This window comes from Leguminivora glycinivorella, chromosome 11, assembly GCF_023078275.1.
Source record: "Leguminivora glycinivorella isolate SPB_JAAS2020 chromosome 11, LegGlyc_1.1, whole genome shotgun sequence".
In the NCBI taxonomy this organism is placed as follows: domain Eukaryota; kingdom Metazoa; phylum Arthropoda; class Insecta; order Lepidoptera; family Tortricidae; genus Leguminivora; species Leguminivora glycinivorella.
The window spans coordinates 22,412,736-22,439,154 of record NC_062981.1 but is presented as its reverse complement, the minus strand read 5'-3'; the positions used below and the strand labels follow the sequence as shown (position 1 = coordinate 22,439,154).

Here is a 26,419-nt window from a genome sequence, read left to right as displayed (position 1 = left end):
GTTGGCGCCTCAGTGGTGATGCGGAGCGTAATACTGTTAACCGCTGCACAGGCGTCGCAATCCTTCTGCTGCGTCTGTCATGACAACGCCGCAAGCTACTTGAAGTTTTCCACCGGTGTCGTCGGCCGCCACGCTGATGCTGGCGCCTTGATGTCGCCTCGATCGCACGAGGTAAGATTGCAGACGCGGCGACCTTCATCGCGCCACCGAGCGCAATACTGCGGCTGCCGCGAAGGCGTCGCTAATTTTCCTGTCGCGTTTGCCGTGACGACGCCGCGAACTCTGTCGATGCTGTTCACCGATGTAGCTGACTGCCACGCTGGCGCCGGTGCCTCCCGCGCTGACGGCGGCGACCTCGAGAGGGCCACCGAGCACGATACTGCGTGACGCGACAGGGGCATCGAAGACGCCTTTCGAACTGACGACGGCCGTCTCAATCTCACCGCCGAACGTAACACCGTCTGCTGCAGTGACAAGCTGGTAAGATTGCTGATGTGCTCCCTTGGTGTCGCTGGCCGCCACGCCGACGTCGGCGGCTGCCGTCGCGCCTGATGTCACGCTCACCGCGAACACTGTCTTCCGCTACAATGGTGCCACGACCACGACTATCCAGGCCCCGTCTGCTACGGTATCGTTGCAGACTCTGTTGCTGACCAGGCTGATACTACCCTCCAATGTGACGCCGGGCGCCGCTATCAGCTGACATCCCGTACACTATGGTATCCACACTTCTCTTTCTAGTTCCCGTGAAATACTTTGACAGTATTTACACTCTATTTTGACCAAGGACTCCTCCGTCGCCGAAGTGAGAACAGATAAATTTATAGTAGAGGAGATATAGCCTTGGGGGTCATAATAATTACCACAGAACCGAAGTTTGGTTTTTTTAGTTCTTTGTGTGTGTCTTTTTAACATACTAAAAATATAGTAAAATATATTTATGCAAAATGCGTTTTTTCGACCGCCAAAATTTGTATGAAAAATTACTATGAAAAAAAATTCAAAAAATTTTAAAAATCGTCTCTGGTATCAACTTATGGGGAATTAGGCGCCAAAAATTTTTATAGCGTTGATGTTTAGCAAAAATAAAACAATTTTTCACTATTTTAGTAAAATAAAAAATTACAAAAATCATAAATTTTATGAAAGGAAGTAATTAAAACATACATTTCAGCAAAGTAATTTTTTTCATAGGTACCACACCATGGTAAATACGGGTACGATCCGCCTGGTGATAAGCAGTCACGGTAGCCTATGACGCCTGCCACTCTAGAGCAGCCACATGCGCGTTGCTGGCCTTTTAGGGTACCTTTACACTAGAGATGCGCTACGTGATAGTGTTTGATATCCACCAATCATGTTCACTGTTCACAAAGCGTAGCGCTAGTGGGAACGGGTTCGACTAAGCTGATTGTGGATATCAAACGCATCCATAACACATCTCTGGTGGAAAGGCACCTTTAACACTCTTAACAGTCCTAAGCTAGCTCGCAAGATAAGGCGCGTCCGCGGGAGAAAAATCCTCCTAAGCCTACATCGAAAACAGATGCCTTAATCTCGCTGTCCAAGGCTCTAAGTCACGCGGCCCCGGTAGCCCAAAGAAGCGCTGGCTGGACGTCGTGGGAGCGGACATGCAAGAGAACAATCTCATGTCTAAGAATGCTGAAGACCGGGTAAAGTGGAGAAGACTGAGCAGGAAAGCGGACCCTGGCGCTAGGCCGGGAAAACGCTAGATTGAAGAAGAAGCCGCAGTGTGCGACCATATACGGGTCCAGGGTGTGTGGATGCGCAGATTTATGATTAAGAAAACCAATGATTATTAGGTTTTGGTTTTCTCTTGTGTTCGATATAATGCTTTATCGACAGTTTTTGTTTGGGATGCGACAATTTATGTACTTACATTGAACAAGTTTATGGTACGAGTAAATACGGTTATCGCAATAGGAGGATTTTTCTCCCGCGGACGCTCCTTGGTCTGCGAGCTAGCTGAGGACTGTTAAGGGTGCCTTTCCACCAGAGATGTATTATGGATGCGTCTGATATCCACAATCAGCTTAGTCGAAGCCGTTCCCACTAGCGCTACGCTTTGTGAACAGTGAACATGATTGGTGGATATCAAACACTATCACGTAACGCATCTCTAGTGTAAGGTACCCTAAAAGGCCAGCAACGCGCATGTGGCTGCTCTAGAGTGGCAGGCGTCATAGGCTACCGTGACTGCTTATCACCAGGCGGATCCTACCCGTATTTACCATGGTGTGGTACCTATGAAAAAAATTAAATTGCTGAAATTTATGTTTTTATTACTTCCTTTCATCAAACTTATGATTTTTATCATTTTTTATTTTACCGAAATACTGAAAAATATTTATATTTTTGCTAAACATCAACGCTATAAAAGTTTTTGCCGCTTAATTCCCCATAAGTTGATACCAGAGATGATTTTTAAATTTTAGGACTTTTTTCCATAGTAATTTTTCATACAACTTTTGGCGGTCGAAAAAACTCATTTTGCATAAATATATTTTACTATATTTTTAGTATGTCAAAAAGACACACACAAAGAACTACAGAAAAAAACCAAACTTCGGTTCTGTGGGAATTATTATGACCCCTCCCATACAAATTCTCATTCCACTCCTCTACTATTACTGAACGCCAGCGTTTGTACGGTGCACCGCCATTATTGCGCTCCGCCTACGCTCTCAAAGCGCGCATGTGTGGCGGTGTTTTAATTCATCCCTTGACCTGCTACCACGACGTGTTCAGCAACCACCAGCGATGCGACACGGACGTCACCTCTCAGTCTACTCTGTCGACCTTCATTGCACGAAGTAGAAATCCGTCGCATCGGGTTTTGGATTAGGTAATGGATTACCCTAAGAGTCAATGACTGACTTGAAGAAATCGACTGATACCTCCGTCCAGTGTAGTAGCAATCGACAGCGCTCGTACTTTTCATCTTCTAGGCTAGTTTTACCGAGCGATCAGTATCCTCAATTGCCCTCACTAAAAAGAGTTCAGAGTTCAGGAGTCTCGCTTGCAACCGCGCTCGCTTGACGCGAAATAGTCTGATCTAAAATACCAGTATTGTAACAAATAGCCCTTGGGCGCGTGAGTGATGACCTTTTTCTGTGTTTGATATGGACGTAAGACGTTGGACTTTAAATAGTCATATCAAAGCTAATATTGATTTTGATAATTTTTACGAAGGGTTGACAAAAGCAGTATCAATTACGTTACCCTGCTACAGTACAGATAGTTACACTACTTTTACAGTTAATTTACACACTTTGTGTCTGAAATTGGGTTTATAACCTGATAAAATAACGTCTCTGTTAATAATAATAGTGTATCTAAAGTTTTTGTATCTTGTTCAAGTCAACCTCGCCTACATCTTTTTTTTTTGGTTTTGATCTGCGATGATGCTGCGATGTATAATAATGTCATTTCTCTAACTATTCGCTGACTAAAGCGTCATCACGAAAATCTCTTTAGGCGTTTCTGGCACCGAGATATTCGCGGATCGAAGGCGATTTCGACTGATACATCTGTCAAATCGGTTCAACAACTGATTCTCTTATTCTTCTATGCTATGCCAATAGGGCTACCAAAGGCTTGCGCGCCAGCTGTGTAAAGGAGGAGCGTTGATGGAAACAACTTGTTGGTTGAATGTATGATATATTACTGAAATATGAACCTTAAGCTACGGAATATATAGAGAGATTACGTGAAGGTGTGTGTAACGTACAGTGCACACTACACCTCCCCCCTTTAAAAAAGAAAAAAAATAGTTTACATGTTTTTTTTTTTTACTGTAATACATTTTTTGAAAACATATTTGACATACAGAATATTTTTTTTTACATTAAATTTCCCAATTTATAGTTTTCATTTCTAAACAACAATACATTTATCAAAATAGTAAGCCGGAATAAGGTACACCATTTTTTTTAAATATTAATTCAGTATTGTTACATGTAAAACTTGTCATAGAAAGGTATATCCAATAGTCACAATGTGTGTACAAGTCAATTTTACATAATATCAATTATTATTTTTATTTAGGCATATTTCATAGTGAATAACAAATTTATGCACGCAATGATGACATAAAATTAAGACAAAAATACAATTGTAAATAAAAAGAACAAGCATTTTTTTTCATTACACAAAAAAAATAAGCATTAAAACACAAATAAAACATTAAAACTACTCAAGATACATTGAATTAAATTTAAAAAGACAAGAATAAGTATTACATTTTTTTAATATTCGTAGTGTATTCGTCAATACACTACGTACCAAAGTATATTTGGCATTTTAGGTGTCATAGTATAATTGTCAATAGTCATTATTATCGGTTTTCATCATGTCATTATCATTAGGTACCAGTCATTTATCATTTGGATTATACGTTATTAGATACACTTGCAAGCTTTTTCAATTAATTAAGTACATACATACTACATTTATTTCATTAAGTATGACGTCATTACTTATTATTTATTTATTTATATCTTTCACAAACATCAAGACTCAATAATTATTTATATAAGATCAAGGTAAGACCAAGGGTACGCAACGCTTTTACACACGTGGTCGGCCGACCTTACAATTTTTTTTTATTTGCTCAGGGTACAAGGATTTTTTTTTTAAGCGCGCACACATACTATATATTTCTCATACAGGCAGTTCTTTTAACACTTCCTTACACAATAACCTTCCATGTGTCCAAGGAGTCTTCACGATTGGTACTCGACCGAATCATGATCAGATCTCCAAGGATTCCCTACCTGTCTTGTACCCTGGCGTACCCTTGCTAATCGCTGCCTCTTGGGCCAACGATTTGCGATAGTCACATAATTATATTTGTTATCAATTAATTACTTTCACTCATCTTTCACAAAATAAAACAACACTCAAAAATGCAATCACTAATCTCACACTCCATGAAAACTTTAACATGTAGGAAATCCGGCAACCCTCAGTTGATCAGGCCAAGAGTCCTTCGAAAAACTTACGTGTTTAAATTTTCCCATAAATAAATTCTGTCTACAATCATTTCACTTCTTTCACATTCATTGCCTCACTGAACTTTTCCACAAGCATTCGATGACCAATCATTTTACGAAACCTACATTCCTTTTAATCAAACTATAAAACTTTACAAAAACAAACCTTACCTTCAAAACTATTATCATTTACAATAAGTACCATTATTTATTTAAAAAGTCATATCCGTTATTACAATACTTCGTCATTCCTTTGTTTATTAAATAAGTCAGATCCATGAATTAATTAGAAAGTCTCGTCCGACACAATTTTACTTCGTCATCATTAAAAATAAAATATCTAATAAAAAGTAACGTTACAGATCTAGAAATCTAATTAAGTTACATTAAACACACATATTATATGGTTAAAATTCGGTAGTTTTTTATGTACTTTTATATTGAAAGGTAAAAATTTAAACAAGTATTTGAAGTGTTGCACTGTAGGTAATTACAATTTAATTTCATTCTTATAATATTCAAGTGATGATGAGTGCACGAACTGTGAAATTGGAGATGAAATAACAGACGACACATGCCAATCCCTATAAGGAGTACACGCGCCGCCGTCATGTGCCATATTTGCTAGGTATAAAAGTATGCTGAGTAAATATTATATGAAATGTAGTACTTAATATGAAATTATCAAATGTATGTTAGAAAACAATAAGAAATGAATAAAATGAATAAGGCGTTTTTATGCAATAAAATTAACTGGTGTAGTCATAACCATTTTTTTTTCTCGTCACAGATTAAAGGCCAACTTTTTAACCTTATAAGTTTTTTTTTCATCAAACGGCATTTATAACATTATATAAGTAAATTAACTTAATAAACTAAACGAAAAATAAAGGAAACTACTTTACTAAGAACGAAAAAAAAGTTTGTATAATAATTCGTGTACACTTTTGCAAACCGCACATTCACTTTTGTTTTATCACAACCACAACAACCTTCACTTTCTTCTGCTGCTATCCTTGGACCTCCAGACGCCATGCTCGACCAAGGACACCAACAACTCCCTGCTGCTCCATATTCTTAAAAACTTTGCTCTCGGCAGTTGGTATTTAAATTTTAATTCAAGATGAAAATGATGAAATTTAGTCCATTTTAACACTTTCGAAACCGGGCTCTACGCGGCGCTACGACATTTTCGCTACATACGGGGAAACCCATGTAATCGGCTACGCTTCTACGAGCGGTGTGCCCGACAGTCGGGTTCTTGGTAGCGAAAGTGTTAAAATCACTTTTTATATACGTTTCGAGTGTCCGCTGTTGTAAAATTTATGACCTTCACTGTTATTTCACTTTCCAAGTCCTGACAAAACTGTTCATTTGTAATTTTTCCGCTCCACACAGTGTCACTTACGCGCAAATTTATTAATGTCCGAAATGTTTTATTTAATTTACTTGTATTTATTTCACTTCACAACCTTGACTGGCAAGCGCAGCGCGCTGCCAGTGCAGCACAAGGCCGCACTGGCAGGATCGCCATGTAAAGGAGGAGCGTTGATGGAAACAACTTGTTGGTTGAATGTATGATATATTACTGAAATATGAACCTTAAGCTACGGAATATATAGAGAGATTACGTGAAGGTGTGTGTAACGTACAGTGCACACTAGGACTCGCCACCAGGAGATAATAAACAGGTCTCTATAAAGACCTCGGATATACAAACGGCACAAATAATATAAAAATTTTACCTTCCAATAAAATTATTATTATTTTGCCTGGTATATCCGAGGTCTGAGTGATGCCTTCCTGGTAGGCTTAATATACCGTCGGCACTTCTCAACAATGAGGGTGGCTGGTGGCGGGTCGGGGCGCGGGGGGGGCCTTAGGTTGCAGGTGGGGAAAAAGGGACTACCAACATCGCGGCGGTGTGACGCCGGAGCGACTTACAACGAACGATGGCGCCATCTATCGGTCCGATGCGACGTCTACGACGTACTCTCTCTATAAAGACCTCGGATATACCAGGCAAAATAATAATAATTTTATTGGAAGGTAAAATTTTTATATTATTTACTTAACTTACAAAATTCAAACGTCAGATTTGACGTTTGACGTTTTGAAAAAAAAAACACGTAGGTCAGGCCATAGACTAAGGAAATATGAAACTCCATTATCTATGTATTTGTGCTACCAAAATATAATGGACTTTAGTACTATTAACAATAGATGTCATTTTGATTTGATAGCATTTTTTTGTGTCGTAATATTGGCAATCATTGCTTGATGATATTATCATACTATGGAGTGACGACGGGCTGGTCTGTGGTTAAAAAAAATCCGATCCGATGAGTGACATTGACGTTTTACGTTTATTTAGTGGGAAATTCACAAATTTTACGTTGTTTTCACCGAAGTTTATCGATTGTACACTTGTTTAGCAATCATGAGTAAAAGAAAACATCAGAAATCTCTGCCGCCCACACAAAATGCTTCATCGGTTTTACTGGAAGACGGATCCGACGAAGAGGACCATGCTCAAAACATGCAGAACGCCGTTAAGGAGTGCGCTCGATATATCCTATGTCGGGAAGGAAGTAAGATCCCTATCAAAAAAGCTGATATCGCCAAGCATTTGGCTACGGCTTGCGAGATTTCTACCCAGCATGTCCCCAGTGTCGTAACGGCTGCTGAAAAATTACTTAAAAAGGTTTGTGTACAACAATAAAATAGAATCTTTCTTGCAAAGCATTCATAGGTAGTTCGTACAGTAATATTAATTGATCGACCACAGACATGAATTAGGCTCAATAAAGAATAACCAGTGTTCTAAGAACAAATTAAATTACTTTCATAGAAAATATTTTAACTTGTTATTTTTAAGTAGTAACACTACTATTATGTTCTAAACATCAAATAAATGTCATATACAAAGAAAAAGTGACCAAAGCCTCCAGTGCTCCGAGCTGGAATCGAACCAGCGTACTCCGCTTACCGGGCGAATGCCAGAACCACTCAGCTATCGGTCCACGAAAGCAAGGGTCGAAATTTCTAAGTATACGACATTTTTGAAGGCTTTTTCTTTGTATATGACATTTATTTGATGTTTAATAACCAGTGTTGTATGCAAAGATTTTCTGTTTGCTTCATTTTAAGATATTGCAACCACTCAAATTTGCTGTTTCTACCTTTTAAAACACAACTTTGATTCTAGTGCCCTATGGTCTTTGGAACAATGGCTTCAATTTATTGAATCTTCATAAAAATGTGAACATGATACATCCATAAAACAATTAACATCAATGTACATTTTCCTTTATTCCATTTATTTCAGGTATATGGTTACAAGCTAGTCTCAATAAAAGGAAAAAGTGGTATACAGTACATAGTGGTGTTGACCGAGGAGTGCGAGTCCCTGCCCTCAAATGTGTCGGAGCCGGAGCTCAGGACTCTGCTGATGGCTTCCCTCACACACATATTCATGTCCGGGGGCAGCGTTAAGGAAGGTAAGGGTATACCGTAAACGGTAGGAGAATTATTAAGGATGTTGAATTTGTGAATAGTCAAACTCTGTGATAGTAATATTAATGAAATACCTAAGCCAAAATAATATATGAATACTTGATCAGGATCACATTTTTTACAACTTTTACTGTGCAATAAAATTTAAATGATGAAAATGATAAAATTGCTTTTTAATATAATAATTAGATAATTGCAAATAAGAGTTTTTGTAGGTATCAGAAATATATCAACGCCATAGATTTCGCAACAACTATAATAATCCATACTAATATTATAAATGGGAAAGTGTGTGTGTTGTTTGTCCGTCTTTCACGGCAAAACAGAGCGACGCATTGACGTGATTTTTTAAGTGGAGATAGCTGAAGGGATGGAGAGTGACATAGGCTACTTTTGTCTCTTTCTAACGCGAGCGAAGCCGCGGGCAAAAGCTAGTATTTTTTACAATTAAATATTATAGGACTTCTTACGCAGATTGACTGAGTCCCACACAAAATGTGAGTGTTTTATGATGTGAATAGATGAAGTCATCGAACATAAAACTTATTAAGATTTTTGTTAGACTCTACAAGTCTTATGTTCATGTTTTTTAATTCCAGATGACCTGTGGAAGTTTCTGTGTGAGGCGGGGCTGCTGGAGGAGAATGACTTTGCCGGCCGGAAGGCTTTCATTACCACCTTCACCAGACAACTCTACTTGACATTCACTAAGGTACAATACAAGTTTATTTTAGGGACTCTCCTACTTGCGAATTTGTTACTTTTTGGACTGGTAAGGTTACAGTATCTGGGCAACCAAATAATAAAAGAAAGAAAGCAAAAGAAAAGCTTTGACGACCGGTCTGGCCTAGCGCATAGTGACCCTGCCTGCTACGTCACGGTCCCGGGTTCGAATCCCAGTAAGGGCATTTATTTGTGTGATAAACACAGATATTTGTTCCTGAGTCATAGATGTTTTCTATGTTTATAAGTATGTAGCCTGTGTGGTGACGGGTTAAGAATTTCACCACCCCCTTTCTTCCCGTGGGTGTCGTAGAAGGCGACTATGGGGTACGGGTTAAATTGTGGCGTAGGCAACCTGTCACTGCAATGTAACAGTTTCGATTTCTTTCAACCCCTTATTTGCCAAGAGTGGCACTGCAGCTTTAGTAGTTTCATGTGTTCTGCCTACCCCTTTATGGGATACAGGCGTGATTGTATGTATGTATGTATGTATAAGTATGTATTTATCTATGCAAGTATGTATATCGTCGCCTAGCACCCATAGTACAAGCTTTGCTTAGTTTGGGGCTAGGTTGATCTGTGTAAGGTGTCCCCCAATATTTATTTATTTTAAAGCGCTTAAAAACTTGAAAATTCGCGTTTCTCGGTGTAAACAGGACGGCCTGACGTTAGATGGTTTATCACGTGACCGTGCTTGCCTGCTAGTAAGTTTTTAATTTGAATATACATAATTCCAGGTTGGTGACGGCGATTTAGCTTGGAACGTGTTTGAATGGGGCCAGAGGGCTCACGAGGAGGTGCCCAAGATGTTCCTACTGCAGAAAATGGCTGAGGTAACATGCTTTTAAATACTTTTCCCCTCACTAGCTTGGAAACACGTGTTTTGTCCTTTAATACCAGCGGGTAAAAACTCATTTTATCCACTAGTGAGTAAAGTAATTTGACCTTGAATAAAGTCAAATTAACTGCTTTAAAATTTACAAAAGTAGGTGAATCTAGTAATAAAGATGTTTTACCACCTGTGGAACTACTGGAACCAGTGATAAAAGTATTTTTTGCGTTGTAGTTTCCTCGCTATATTGAGGGGAAAAGTTTTGTGTTACACTCGGGTGCAAATGTATTTTACTTCTCGTGTGTTAAAAAACTCGCAAGTTCAGGATTCTATTCTCGAACCACTCGCTTCGCTCGTGGTTCAACTATAGAATCCTTTCACTTGCTCGTTTTTCAATTCCACACTCGGCGTTAAAATACAACTTTGCCCCCTTGTATAACAAATAACTATTTCTGCCCTGTAGCCGAAAGTAAATTTAATGCCACTGCTCTAAACAAAGTTGCCGCGTCTCCGTCGAACAGAAAAATATATAATATAACTAGCTTTTGCCCGCGGCTTCGCTCGTGTTAAATTCGAAAATTGCGGAATACGCCATACAGACTTCCACCCCCCATTTTAGGGAAGTGGGGGGGTTAGAAAGACACAAAAAGTAGCCTATGTCACTCTCCATCCCTTCAACTATCTCCACTTAAAAAATCACGTCAATTAGTTGCTCCGTTTTGCCGTGAAAGACGGACAAACAAACAGACACACACACTTTCCCATTTATAATATTAAGTATGGATGTTACACACCTTGACCAGTAAAAAAGAAAGAGGCTCCGCCTCGGCCGACGATTACTACTGATCTGAGGCATTTCTTACTTTACTGGGTAATGGGTATGTAATCTAGTATTCCACACTTTATGGATGACTCGCACTAGACCTGACCGGAGCTCACAGCGCTTAGTTTGCTAAGACAATTCCGGAAGCTTCAACCTAGACTCAACCATGATTGACTAATGAGTTAAACATAGGAAATATGTATAATATATGGGCCTGTAGCTGTTTTTCGACATATTCGTATTTTCACACTATGCTATAAATAAACCACCATGTGTAGGTGCTTAAACAGCTTTTTCAGTACAGATGGTGTTTTTATTACGCACTAGTGCGAGAAGTGGTTCATTATATGCCAGGTCGAAACTTCGGAGGCTCATCTGTACTGAAAAACGTCGTACGATACACGTGCGAAAAAGAAGTTCTTAACTCGTGTCGATTTAAAACACACCCTACGGTCGTGTTTTAATTTATCGCCACTCGTTTTGAACTTCCTTTTTTACGCACTTGTATCGTAATGTACCTACTATTGCAGTGTTCGCATTAGAATTTAATTTGACTCGCGAGATTTGGCTACGGTCAAGTTATTGTTGATATCTAAATCTTTATATGAAGTAAATATTATTATTTGTATTTCAGGCCTTTGAGAAAACTCCTGAGCACTGGGCCGAGCAATACAAGCAAGCTACTCAGAGTAACACCGCGGCCGCCTCATAGAATAAGTTTATTGTTATTAATATTCCAGTGTTGTTATTGATCTAATAGTGTTAACATATTACCGGGCCGTAAAAAGGTCATACCATAAGTGGGAGCGAGAAAAAGATATCCTATTAATTCTGAATTCTCGCTTTTACTTATTTGCTAAGTGTTAACAAACGCCCACAACGCACCAAATTCATCCACTTACTATCCTGTAAGTGGGCGCAAGAAAGTGTTTTTTTTTTCTCACTTTCTTTTACGTGAAAAAATACCAAGGTCGGGGTACGGTGCGGTCGTTCGTTAGCTCCTTAAAACTTGTATTTGTCGAAGGATGATATTGAAAGAAGAAAATTGTTAGTGGAAAAGGGCGCGAAAATTTTTTTTGAATGTGTTCCTATTCCTACCGTAAGGCCGTTTTCACATTATCCGATCCGATATCGGATGTCGGAAGGATTTCAATAGAAAAAATCCAAGATGGCGCCTGTAATGTATGGGATATCGGTCCGACATCCGATATCGGATCGGATAATGTGAAAACGCACTAACTGCCTATTTTTTTTTTATTTGCCGTTTTTTTCTAGCGATGGACTATATTTTCAAGGCAAGCCCGCTGAATGCGGCGACTGTTTACTCTTAAAATTACTTTTCACCACACCAACTAGTAAAAGCTTACTTTGCTATTCGAAAACAGATACCTAGCAAATTTGCATTTTGTCCACAAGAGTGCAAAGTAATTTCATACAAATTTCAACTTGATGACTTAAGCTGGCTGGTACAATTTACCTATAAATTATGATTTTGAATCATAAATATTGAATAGATTGATGGATTTGATTTAGTTTGATGTTTTATAGCCAGTACTTTTGTTCGTGTTGGTGTGGCGAAAAATTTTGTGTTTCACTCGGTGGCAAAGTTTCTTTAACCTTCGTGCCTTGAAACCTTCGCAACGCTCAAGATTCCACTTTTTGGAATCTTTCGCTTGCTCGGATATCAATATTGGCACGTGCGGTTAAACAACTTTGCCCCCTTGTAAAACAAATAACTATTATAGTTTATTTCCCTTGCCCTACATCTTTTGCCAGTCATGTGATAGGTAATTAAATAAACGTTCAATTGGTAAGCGCCCGCCAATAATGAGATTATTATAGGTTTAAAGACTTAAGTACAAATAAAAGTTTTTAATATGATTCGATTTCCTTGTTTTACTTTAGATACTCTACCTGAATATACGATTGCCAGCGACCGCCTGGAGTCTATATAAGTGCCTATATGCCTAAGTCTTCACCCAAGCCTAAAGCCGTCAGCTTTCGTGAAAATTTCAAATCTTACAAATGCGCTCAGACTATCCGTTCGGTGGGAATCGTAATTATTACCAAGTTGTTGCTCTGCCAGAGCCATCTTTAATTAAAAATAAAGTAACTACTACACATAAAGTAATTTTCATATAAATTAACATAATTTCATTATATCAAATACTATATACTATAATACGTGCAGCTTTTAACGTTTCCCATACAATTGAGCGGCAACAATTTTACTAGCGCCATCTAGCGGTTCGAGTTGATCAAAGTAGTTGTTCAGACTTTTATTTGAGTAAATTAAAATAGAAAATGCTATTACTTGATCTACTTTAACATTTTTAGACGGAATAAAACAAAAAAATAAGAATTTGTAATTTTTTTTAATTTTATGCTGTATGAAACTAAACTATTTTGATCAACTCATGCCGCTAGGAGCGCTAGTGTGCCTGTTGCCAACTTTGGCACCGAGCTGCACGTATTAAGCTAGGAACACACTACGCGGACGTCCGTCGTAAAACGACCGCGACTGCGACCTATCAGTGTGCACGGAACAAAACATCCAGAGAGCCAGATTTCGATCGGACGTCCGTGCGCTCAAGGCCACGTCCGCGTCCGTCGACCGATAGTTTGCACGGTTATGTGTAATGTCATTGTCCAGATTCCCGTCCGCGGTCGATTCACGACGGACGTCCGCGTAGTGTGTTCCTAGCTTTAAGCTAGGAACATACTACGCGGACGTCCGTCGTAAAACGACCGTATTTGAAATTGGAATGCTGAAACAAGTTTACCTAAGCAACAAAAGAATCTATCAGTTGATTGTCAAAAGTTGTTGTGAAAAAGTGTACATGGATTTTTAGTGATGATATTGTGTTGTGATAATATTTTGTGTTTGTGTGTTAATATGGACTAGTGAAAAAGAAAATTAACTCCCCTCCGACCGCCGAAATAACGCACTCGTAAGTGGTTACGGGCCCAGCGCCCGGAGAATAGATTAAAATGGAGTTGTCAAAAATTTCGATCAACAAACTAGACAACCACAATTGGGTTTCATGGAAGTACCGTATGCTAGCACTGCTCCGCGGTCATGGACTCATGGATATTGTGGAAGGCAACACACAAAGGCCAAATAGACCCGTGGTTGGTGGTGGCGAAGGTGGGGCTGCAGATGCCGCTGCTGATGCTGCTGCTTTGGCAACTTACAACACAATGATAAAGGAGTATTCAAAATTAGAAAGCACGGCTTTACTTTTGATTACTACAAACATCACTGATGAGGCACTTTGCAAGGTAATACGACTGTCTACACCAAAGGAAGTATGGGAAGAACTTCACAGACTCTACGAGGGTGCTAATGAGGATCGGTTATACGATTTATGCTTGGAATTCTTCCAGTTTAAAAAGGAAGCTGCTGACGACATAGCTACTCATGTGTCAAAAGTGAAAAATTTATGGCATAAACTTAAAGAAGAACTCCTCAAAGAAAAAGAAGCAGAACTTCCTGAAGTGTTATTAATCTGCAAGATTTTGGACACTCTTCCGGAAAATTTTTTTGCTTTCAGGTCTAGTTGGCTGCTGATAGCAAAAAAGGACAGAACAGTTGAAAATATTACAAGTCAGCTCTGTGCACACGAAAAGGCGCTTCTAGCGAAAGATACTCAGGGAGAGTCAAGCGGTACAGCACTGACAGTGAGGATCGGTAAGAAGTTAGCCAAAGGAGACACAACTAAGAAACCTGCAAGTAAGTTTAAATGTTTCATCTGTAAAGAAGTGGGTCATATGAAGAAGGATTGTCCAACTCAGATAAGGCGGGAATCTCAGAAGAAGTCGACAGGTACCAATATGATGTTACTCACATTGAGCTCGACTGATTCAGGCGCAGATAGTGAAGGCTGGTATGTAGATAACGGGGCTACGCACCATGTCACTATGCGCAGTGACCTTTTTACAGATTTTGAACATTTTGCAGAAGCTCATACCGTCACAACGGCTGATGGTAATGTGATTGGAGCTGTGGGAAAAGGTACGATTCGCGTGAAGGCTACGGTCAATAAAAGGACGGAAGACCTATACTTCAGAGACGTGTGGTACGTACCTAAGATAAGCAAGAACCTTTTTTCAGTCCTCAGTACCCAGGACAGAAATACAAACAGCCTGTTTGAGTCAAAGGTTACACAGTGCTTCATGACTATCAATGGGAAGGTTGCTATGACAGGAAGAAGGCAGAGATATGGAGGTTTGTACAAATTAGATTGTCAAGCCATAAAGCCAGTTCCTGATATAAACCTCGTTGAGGATAAAGATATGCTTCAATTGTACCACGAGCGCATGGGACATCAAGACAAAAATCACATTAAGACACTGATTGAAAAAGAATTAGGAGTCAAGACTGTGAAGAGTGGAGACTTATGCGAAGGTTGCATTTTTGGCAAAGCGCATAGACGACCGTTTGGTACTCGGGAAAAAGCCACTATGCCAGGAGAACGGATACACTCTGATGTGTGCGGTCCATTTGTACGAAGCAATTCTGGATATCGGTATTTTGTTTTATTTAAAGATGAGTATACACGTTTCCGATATGTTTATTTTTTGAAGAACAAGTCTGACGTTTATGAGAAGCTCAAGGAGATGCTGTCTGAGGCTAAGAATGCTGGACATACAGTTAAGGAGCTACTCAGCGACAATGGTCGTGAATACGATGACAAGAGAGTGAAGGATCTGTTGAAGGCAAGTGGTATTAAGCAAAGATTAATCATGCCTTACACTCCTGAACAGAATGGGTGCTCTGAGCGAGAAAATAGGACTATAGTCGAGTCAGCAAGAGCCATGATGCACGCGCACGACGAAATTCCTCAAGTTTTGTGGGCTGAACTGGTGAATACTGCTGTATATATATTAAACAGGACAGGTCCGACAAAAGACGGAGTAAAGTCACCCTACGAGCTGTGGCTTGGTAAAAAGCCTCAAATAAAACACTTAAGGATTATCGGCTCAACCGGATATGCGCATGTGCCCAAGCAGAAGAGGAAGAAAATGCATAAAAAAGCAACGAAATGCATCTTAATTGGCTATGACAACGACGATGGCTATCGACTCTGGAACAAAGGTACGAACTCCTTGGTAAGGTCTAGAGACGTTATTTTTGATGAAAGACCTATTCAAACAAAAATAGACGATGACAACAAGGAAAGAGGAGAAGAAACGACTGAGCTTGAGATTCTTCTTCGTAAGGAGGTACCTAAATCTGTTGATGTTCTGCAAAATGAGCGTGATCAGAATTTAGAACAACGTAACAGACTTGGTGTTGAAGGAAATCATAGCATGGTTGATCCTGAGATTCAGCATGACGAGACTGAAGAGTTTGGTTCTAGAGGAGACCAAGATGTAGATTGTTCTGAATTACCTGTCACTAGCGCAGATGAATTCGAAGATGCACTGCCAGAGTTACCAGAAGAGGTCCAACAAGAATCTGTTGAATCAGAGGAGAATGAGAGGAACAAAGAGCATAGTCCATATGTATTTCGACGATCGGGATCGACGGAAGAAATGTTGTTTGGGGAAGACCAAGACAATTCTATCGCACCAGAACGGATGATATTGAGAAATCGTGCTAATCTTCGTCCTCCTGAAAGATTCAAAGATTTTGTAATGAACGCAGAAATGGGCTACCCTGACTATCACGAACCGACTTCGATCAAGGAAGTTATTCTGAGTCCAGAAAAAGAATTTTGGAAAGCAGCTATGGATGCTGAAATTAAATCCTTAAAAGAGAACCAGACATGGGAACTGAAAAACTTACCGAAAGGAAGAAAAGCTATACCTTGTAAGTGGGTGTTCCGCATAAAAATGAATCCTGACGGTTCTGTGGAAAAATACAAGGCTAGACTTGTAATTAAAGGATTCTATCAAAAAAGAGGTATAGATTACGAGCAAACCTTCAGTCCAGTAACCAGAATGGCGACAGTTCGCTCTGTTATTAGCGTAGCCGCAAGTGAAGGAATGGCGATGCTACAATTTGATGTTGCAACTGCATTCTTATATGGTTCCCTGGATGATGAAATCTATATGAGACAACCAGAAGGCTATGATGATGGCTCTGGTCAAGTGTGCCTTTTACGGAAAAGCCTCTATGGTTTGAAACAGGCTCCACGATGTTGGAATCGGTGTATCCTGGATTTCTTCAAAGAAATTGGCTTTAAACCGAGCGACGCGGATCCATGCCTTTTGACTCGCACTAAGGATGGTGGAAAGCTGATTGTAGCTTTATATGTTGACGACGGCTTGGTGGCTGGCACAAATCAGAAGCTAATCGATGAACTAGTCAAAGAACTCTCTGGTCGCTTCAAGATTACGACAAAAGAAGCATCTTACTTCTTGGGAGTAGAGATTCAAAGAAGAGGAGACGATATAAAAATCTGTCAACCCTCGTACGTCAACAAGGTATTACGCAGATTTGGGATGGATACCTGTAAGCCTGTCTCAACGCCTATAGCAAAGGAAAGCATGTTACGTGATAAAATTGACCGAAGCTACATGCTTAGTAACAATAGACAGATTGTTGGAGCTTTAGCCTACTTAATGGTATGCACCAGGCCTGATATCGCCTATGCTGTTAGCATAGTATCACGAAGTCTAGAAAACCCCAGTGACGATGACTGTATCAAGTTGAAGCGAATAATGCGGTATTTGCAATATGCGCCTGACTTAGGAATATTGTATCAAAAAGACTACAAAAAGGGTTATTTAGAATGCTACAGTGATGCTGATCATGCTGGAGACGTGAACACAGGAAGGTCAACAAGTGGCGTGTTATGCCTGTATGCAGGAGGAGCTATTTCCTGGCTTAGCCAAAGACAATCAAGCGTCTCGATCTCCACAACGGAAGCCGAAATAGTAGCTGCTAGTGAAGCTGCAAGGGAGTCGATTTGGCTCTCTCGACTCATTCGCAGTATAACCGACCTCAAGCACGTACCTTGTTTAAGAGTGGATAATGAAGCAGCAATTAAGCTTGCTGAGAATCCAGAGTTTCATCGTCGAACGAAACATATTCGTGTTAGACATTTTTTTGTCAGAGAATTGGTCACAAGCGGAGAACTTGCTATTGCAAAAGTGCCTAGTGAAGATCAACTAGCGGACATTTTTACAAAGCCAGTTGCCAGACCAAGGTTGAGGAAGATCACTCAACAGATAGGTCTTTGTTGAGAGGAGATATTTGAAATTGGAATGCTGAAACAAGTTTACCTAAGCAACAAAAGAATCTATCAGTTGATTGTCAAAAGTTGTTGTGAAAAAGTGTACATGGATTTTTAGTGATGATATTGTGTTGTGATAATATTTTGTGTTTGTGTGTTAATATGGACTAGTGAAAAAGAAAATTAACTCCCCTCCGACCGCCGAAATAACGCACTCGTAAGTGCGACCACGAACGCTGTAAAGTGTTCGCAATGTCGGGATGAATTGTAAATTCATTATACGCGATTTAATCAGTTTCCATAGTTTTATTTCATGAGTAACTATTGCGATAACACATCGTATTCTTAACATGTTTCGGAACGCCCTCTTACCTATTTGTTTTCTTTTCACACCGGCTGGGCGGCTGTCATTGCAACGTTGTTCAGATTTTAATTTCGGTTCGCGGGTAATAATAAACAGGTAAGCAAAAAATATCAATGATATAGTGGTTTCTTTCATTATAAATTCTAACCCTGTTCAATTCGATTTCGATAGTATTTTATTCGCACGCTTAACACATTGCGTTAAATTCACTTCCAGCCCGCGTATCGCGCTACGAAACACAATGTGGCGAAGTCCCGGTCTTAACGAAGATTTACTAAAAAGATTTGGGTGCCTCGAAGACATATACAATGCTATGCGAAGCCATGACTTAGCCGATGTTGTTTATACGGCTTTAGACGTAATAAAGAAGACTGGCAGCGTGCCACTATTGTTAACTGAAAAAAAGTCTGATGCTAAGTCAACAGAGTTTCGTAAGCTAGGTAACCAAGCTTACATGAAAAAGAAATACCATGATGCGCTTGTACTGTATAATAAGGCTCTAAAATATGCTCCAAACAAGTCCCTTGCGATGAAGTTAGCTTTCAGTAACAGATCTGCCCTTTTTATAACAGTGAAGGCTTATTCGGCATGTATAGACGATCTTGATACTTGTTTCGAGATGGGTTGTCCCCCGGAGATCAAGGACAAGCTGAACAATAGGTATGGGGAAGCTTTAGAAAGCATGGGGATGGATGGGTGGATGACTACACAAAAATTTGCTATTGGTTATTTCAAAATGTTGAACGAGCCACAAAATCCACAGATATCTAGTGCTACAATGGATGTCGGGGTCATAATTGAAGACAGCTGCCCCAAAATAGTTGCCGCTCGTGATGTCAAGGTGGGGACAGTACTCGCAGTTGAACGAGCCTATGTAGTTGACATGAACACGGATAATTTAAACATAGCTTGTTACAATTGCCAGAAATATGAATATAACTTGATCCCGTGTGAGGGATGCTGCCATGTCATGTTTTGTGATGACATTTGTATGAAAGAATGTATGAATCAGTATCATTCTGTTGAATGTAAGATTATAGACCTTTTCGAAACAACAGGATGTATGGTTGAATGTACAGAGAGAATGAGGCTTGCTATTAAAGCTGCAATTAGAATGAAACTTCACAGTCGTTGGGAAAAGTTAATCCCAGAGTCAAAAGTGCTTGGAATGGACCGAATAAAGAATAGTTCTATAAATCAAATTTATGACTGCCAGTGCCAGGAAAATTTATCACTGCTATCTTTTAAGGAGAACAGGAACTTTATATATGGAACTATGTATAATGCTAGTTTTATTCTAGCTGCTGTGCTGTGCTACATGGCTAAGACAAATTTCTTGCCATATGATTATAAAGAAAGACAGGAAGCTATCAAGTGTTTGGGTAGGATTATGATGTATCTGACTTTATATGGGAGTCCTACAATAATCAGTGATGCAGCTTCAATCAACAACTCGTCACGGATTGAGTTCCACGATTGGGAGAACTTTGGGCTGTTCCCGCTGGTGGGCAAGCTGAGGAACTCGTGCCGGGCGAACACGCTGACGGTGGGGCTGAATGATAGGGTGGCTCTTGTGGCACTGGAGCCTATCTCTCGAGGAACAGAGATCACCATTACTTACCTGTAAGTCTGTCAATAATTCAATTTATAGCTCTGCGTTACATTTTTGTACCTCTTCCTACTCTGACTCAGCCAAATTAAAATTTTCTATGGGACAATAATTTCTCGCATCAATTTTTTTTTAATTTGTCGCTTTTTATTACAGGCAGAAATGGCATGACAGACAATATGTGCCTGTCTATACCTAAAGGGTCCTCATACTTCATATGTAAAGAGGTCCATTTTATCTCTATGGGTTTTGGATAGGAGGCATACGAGCCCTTTAGGCATACATATAACATGTTTAACTTCTTTTTACAGAGGTCATTGGCTGGATAAGGGAGCCGACTGCAACTCAGTAAGAAACCGGAACATGTACGTCCTCTACACGTCCGTATGCAACTGTACCATCTGCTCCGGCGACTGGCAACACCAATGTGACACCCTCACGCCCACACAGCTGACCTGCTTCAGAAAACTTAATCTCCACTCTGTTGACTTCAAAAAGATATCAGGCCCTTATAAGCTTTTATGTAGGGCTTTGGCCGAGTTACGTAATGTGCCTTTTTCGCCAGAGTATACTGAAGTGTATAAGGTTTTTCGTGAGTGTGTTTTACATTTGCAGCAGGTAAACACAGAAAATGTGGTTATAGAGAAAGTGCGGGCGAAAGAAACGTGTGCCCATGTGTTGTAATAGCATGAAAACGACCGATCTGCTGTGCTATACAAATGTCGATTATAAAATAGCTGGGTCCACGCTGAGCGAGCAGTTTCGCGCGCAAAACATCCGTGCTCATGCGCGAACGTTTACCGCGTCCGATCAAATTTGCTCGGCAACATGGCGGCCCCCGGTCAGCTGTTCAAAATAGTTTGGCACATATTTATTCCCGTGGCACGTAATTCGTGGCTTTCGCACCTTTTGGATAAGGATTAAAAATAAAAGTAAATAATTCACGATTCACGGCAATAAATGTGCTCTCGTGCAGAACAATTTTGAACAGCTGACTGCTGCTATTTTGCTAAGCAAATTGTTTCGGGCGAGGCAAAAGTGCGCGCATAAGCACGGATGTTTTGCGCGCGAGGCTGCTCGGTCAGTGTGAACCCGGCTATTGATTCAATTTGGAGTTGTTAATTTTTGAAGTTCTGTTTATAAGGAAATAAAACACATTCTTTGTATCAAAATCAACAGTCGTTTATTACTTTCTTATATTATAATGAACACTTTCAAAATACTAACCCTATGAATCAATAGTTTATAATTATCAGATCATGAGATTGGCAATTTTCCGTTATAAATCTGGCTCCAGGTTTTACCTGAATAGTTCTATTCTATTCGTGTTACAGGGTAATAAACTTAAATAACAAGAATTCAGGTGTTTGTAGTATTTAAATTAAAATCTGCTGGTGTTAGCCAATCAATCCAATCTGATTATCAATAATAATTGCAATCGATAAATCGATAATCGATTTGAAGTAAATTAAAGAACCAACTAAATACTACCTAAAATGGCATCCAAAACAAATTGTGTAAAATGCGGTAAGGAAATACTAGATAAACACTTTTTAAAGTGTTCAATTTGCAAAGGCTCATACGATTTAACCTGCGCTAAGAGAGGAAAACTTTATGATTTAATGGACAGGACGCGGAAAAATGCATGGATTTGTATTAAATGTAGACCGAATCCTAGTATTAAAAAAACTGGTAAGAAAACTAGTACACCAAAACAAGATATTGCGTCTCACTCTTCTTCTACATCCTCAAATCAAAACAAGAAAAGACAAACTAAAAAAGCTGAGGGCAACTTGACAAAATCTTCACCCAAGCAACAGAAGCCATCTGACAACACATCATCGGCAAAGTCCTCTCCCCAGCAAGAGCATAAAGATAACAACTCATCTAACAAGTCTTCTCCCCTGCAGCAGCGACCATCTAACAACTCATCGTTGGCAAAATCTTCGCCTCAGCAGCAGCAACTATCTGATAACTCGTTGGAAAATTCTTCTCCCCAGCAACAACCATCCCATAATAATTCATCTTTGAAAGAATCTTCTACCCAGCAACAACCATCATCTAATAAATCACCTGATAATGTCACTGTACGAAAACGTCAAGTTCTTGTGCAAAATATGGAAGCAAAAGAAGTCGAAGACATCGTGACTATCGTGAGTCCTGCACAACCGCAAGGACATGAACCACTAGACAATTCATTTGATTCGTTATCCCAAGAGGAAGATGGCTCAGGCCATTCAGATTTGGAAAATACTATAAATACAAGCTGTCCTGAATTATCAATAAGTCGAAAGATGTATACAAATGCCGAAAAATTTCAGGAGGAGCACTTTCAAGTACAAAGTAATCTATCAGGAAACACTAGCACACACAGTTTACCGAACATACACTCAGAAGTTCAAAATTTTATAGTCGAAGACTTAAAGGGACAGATTGAAAATCTCAAGGAGCAACTGTTGGGAGCGGATAGTGAAATTCAAAAGCTGCTGGGAGAAAAATATAAATTAGAAGATGCCTTGGCGGAAACCCGCAAAAAGTGTGACTTATATCGAAGTCTATTGAAAGGAACAGCACCGGTATCTCCAATGGTGACACCGAAAGTTCGGGCAAGAGGCAGAAAACAAGTACCGATAACAGATAAGCAATTCATTTCAAGCTACCTAAAACCTAACCAATCTGATGAATTAAAACGCCCAGATGAAGAAAAAAAGGAATGTCCGGATCTAGGTAAAGTAAAAAATCGGTCAAGACAAACTAGCATAGACGATCAAGAAGAACAAGATTATCTCAGCCTCAGCAGGACGCCGATGAGGGAGAGTGCCCGTCGGGAAGACATTACCTCAATGCGACCTGACCCGATATCTAAAGTTCACAAACCTAAAAATCAATTGTGTATTGTGAGTAATCAAGGAACCAGTGGAATTTTGAATGCCATAGAATATAACTTAGATAGAGAAGCTAATTACTGTCACTATGTTGCGCCTAATTGTAGCATTATAGAGTTACTTTCAAACCTAGATAACAAATTGAATAGTTTTACCATGAATGACTACTGCATCATTTTTATTGGTGAAAAAGATATTAATGAGTCTCAAAATAGTATCAATCTAGTAAACTGTATTCGAGAATCGCTAAGTAAAATCACACATACCAACAAAATTATTTGTCTTCCTACATATGTGTGTGGAGCGCTTATATATAATTATAAAGTGGAAATGTTTGGTAGCTTACTTGCGATGGATATGCAAACTAACCATTATGCCTATTTATTTGACACGAATCGGGACCTAGCTTTAGACATGTTTTCGGATTATTCGGGTAGGTTAACAAAATATGGAATGAGAGCAGTATTTTCTAGTCTTAGACAATTTATGGACGAGATTCACACCTGCATGAGTAATGATGAAAGTATACGTAACCAGTTTTTTCGAGGCATCAATAACGTCTCGACTCAATGTTACCGAGAACGATTTTAGCTTGACTGATAAACCCACTGACAAAGTGGTAATTAATGTGTATCATCAGAATTTGTGTGGCATTAGCAATAAAAAACTCGACTTGGAATTATACCTGGATAGCTTACCTGTAGTTCAGCATTTTGTTTGTGTCACAGAACATTTCTTAAACAAGGTTACAGTGCCTCTTCTTGTCCTGCCTGAGTACTATCTAGCAACTTATAACGTAAGAACCAATAAAAAAAGAGGTGGCAGTCTAATTCTATCTCGTAACGATAAAAAAACTGAAGAGTTGTCAATGTGCAATAAACTGTATTTAGCAGAGGCATTCGAGGTTTGCGGCATTCGAGACGTCGAAACAAATATTAATGTAATATGTTGCTATCGTAGTCCTCGTGAGTCTAACTTTGAAATTTTTATGGAAAAACTAGAACTAATGCTAAACCACTTTTTCAACAAGAATTGTCTAATATGTGGTGATTTTAACATTAATTTACATTTAAGGGACAGTAGAAGTACAGCGTTGTTAACATTATTAAAGTGCTACAACTTCAGACCTTTAGTGATAACTTCTACTTTCTTGCGAAATAACTCAGAATCATGCATTGATAATGTGTTTACAAATTTAACAGAGTCCTCAATATTAAGTATAGACGTAGACCACAACGGTCTTGCTGACGGACACGCTGGTCTGCTGTGTAGAATAGAGACCGATTCCATGTATTCTTCAAAATTGCAGTCACAACCATTGATTCGAAGAGAACGAAGGTGTTTTAACGACATTAATAACAATAAATTTAGACTTAAACTGCTAAATCAAAATTGGTACGATTTAGGCATTAACAATTTTATTAAGAAATTTATGTACACTTTTAAAAGTAGCTTTAAGAAAACACTAAAAGCCTCAAAGGTAAACAGGAAATGTAAGTGGATATCGAAGGGCTTAAAAACTTCCAGCAAAATGAAACGATTTCTAACGATCATTGATAAGGAACACCTTGACAGTTCAATGGCTACATATCGTGGCAAGTACTTAAAGTTATACAGACAACTAATCCGAAATGCTAAAAAAAATGCTGTACAGGCACAAATTAATACAGCGAAAAATTCGAGCAAAGCCATATGGAAAATAGTTAACCAGCATAGAAACAAAACACCCTCTATTTCAAATAATAACTTGCTACTAAAAACAGATAAAATTATAAGTGACCCACAAGAGCAATGCAATATTTTTTGTAAAATATTTGATCACACTAGTGGAGGTGTAGCGGACCAACAAGCAGCGCTCAAGTTCCTACATCGACACGTGGCTAGGGTAACTGACGAGATGACCCATAGCGCAGTTACTCCATATGAGATATCTCGTTTAGTTAAGCTAATGGAGTCTAAGTCATCTGTAGGTTATGACGGCATACCGATAAAAATCATTAAGGATAATATTGATTTATTGGCAGAGCCACTTGCTAACTTTTACAATCAATGTTTTGAACTGTGCACGTTTCCAGATCAGTTAAAAATAGCTAGAGTACTGCCGATCCATAAAAGGGGACCAGTCAATATTCCCAATAATTACAGACCTATTTCATTGTTACCAATCTTATCAAAAATTTTTGAAAAATTATTAAAAGACAGGTTGCTTCATCATCTCAATAGATATCAAATTCTAAACACTCGGCAATTTGGGTACCGTAAAAGAGTTGGAACTAGTGAAGCTATTGATGAGCTAATTAAAGATACGGTACTTCAACTTAATAGTGGGAAGAAGGTAGCAGGGGTATTTTTGGATTTAAGCGCGGCTTTCGATACTGTGGACCATTCAATCTTGTTGAGTAAATTAGAATACTATGGAGTGAGGGGAAATGTGCTTAAATTATATCAGTCTTATTTAGGAAATAGAAAACAGTTTGTAGAATTAAGACACATTGAAAACAATTACGAGACGGTGCATAAATCACGTATGGTTGATATAAGACGAGGTGTTCCTCAAGGATCTATTTTGGGACCTATATTTTTTGTCTTATTTGTTAATGATTTAATAAATTATATCCATGATTCCATTCCAAATTTGAAGTTAGTGTTGTTCGCTGATGACACCAACGCTATAGTGTCCGCGGATTGTATAGAAGAACTAAATGAAATAATGAATAGCGCTCTTAAAGCATTTTCTTCTTGGTTTTCAGTGAATAATCTTACCTTGAATAGTAGCAAAACTAAATCAATTTTATTTAATACTAGTCCTAGATGCACCGATTCCTTATCCCTTAGTATAAATGGCGATATCATAGAACAAGTTGAGGTAGTAAAATTCTTGGGGGTTTTGATTGACTCTAATCTAAATTGGCAGCCGCAACTAGAAGAGTTAAACAATTCATTAAGTTCAAGTTGTTTTGCTCTGAGAAGCTTACGGGAAGAAACCAATATTGAACAACTCAAGTCGGTCTACTACGCCCTTATTGAATCTAAACTGCGGTACAGCATTAAATTATGGGGAAACAGTTACCTATATAACACTCAAAGTGCTTTCTTGGTGCAGAAAAGGGCCATACGAATTATTGTCAGAATACCGCAGTGGGAATCGTGCAAGCCGCATTTTAAAAAACTTAAAATATTGACTGTGCCTTGCCTATACATCTTGGTTCTCCTATCAGGGCTTGTCAAAAATTTGGAGGAAACTGAAAGTGATTATGACAGAGCATTGAGATTTGCAACGAGAAGAAAAGACCTTAAAAATAGTTTAGTGCCTAAATTAAAAATTGTGCAACATTCAGCAAGCTACCAGGCAGTTCATCTTTTAACAAACTACCAATTGAGTTTAAGCAGATCTCTGATTGTAAACTGTTCAAGCGCAAGTTAAAGGCTTTTCTAGTAGAAAAATGTTATTACTCAATTAATGATTTT

General features: G+C 39.0%; 3 protein-coding genes across 5 annotated transcripts; all 3 read left to right on the top strand.

Annotated features, from left to right (window-relative positions):
* Nucleotides 1-7,400: 7,400 nt before the first annotated feature.
* Nucleotides 7,401-12,367, top strand: LOC125231183 (non-structural maintenance of chromosomes element 3 homolog). Its single transcript, XM_048136549.1, has 5 exons — nt 7,401-7,719; nt 8,344-8,515; nt 9,131-9,243; nt 9,992-10,087; nt 11,544-12,367. Exons 1-5 carry the CDS (start codon nt 7,456-7,458, stop codon nt 11,619-11,621), a joined length of 723 nt encoding a protein of 240 aa, XP_047992506.1. The 5' UTR covers nt 7,401-7,455; the 3' UTR covers nt 11,622-12,367.
* A 6,053-nt stretch (nt 12,368-18,420) lies between these two features.
* LOC125231107 (SET and MYND domain-containing protein 4-like) lies at nt 18,421-21,494 on the top strand. Of its 3 annotated transcripts, none has more exons than XM_048136458.1 (3): nt 18,421-18,553; nt 18,674-20,080; nt 20,378-21,494. In XM_048136458.1, the coding sequence occupies exons 1-3, from the start codon at nt 18,444-18,446 to the stop codon at nt 20,748-20,750; spliced, it is 1,890 nt and encodes a 629-aa protein (XP_047992415.1). In that variant the 5' UTR covers nt 18,421-18,443; the 3' UTR covers nt 20,751-21,494. The 3 variants fall into 3 exon arrangements, with proteins under 3 accessions (XP_047992415.1, XP_047992417.1, XP_047992416.1); XM_048136460.1 differs by having other exon boundaries at nt 18,521-18,549; nt 18,671-20,080; XM_048136459.1 differs by lacking the exon at nt 18,421-18,553 and having other exon boundaries at nt 18,620-20,080.
* A 1,326-nt stretch (nt 21,495-22,820) lies between these two features.
* LOC125231109 lies at nt 22,821-26,308 on the top strand. The gene is made up of 2 exons (XM_048136463.1): nt 22,821-24,605; nt 26,201-26,308. Exons 1-2 carry the CDS (start codon nt 23,466-23,468, stop codon nt 26,201-26,203), a joined length of 1,143 nt encoding a protein of 380 aa, XP_047992420.1. The 5' UTR covers nt 22,821-23,465; the 3' UTR covers nt 26,204-26,308.
* Nucleotides 26,309-26,419: the final 111 nt, after the last annotated feature.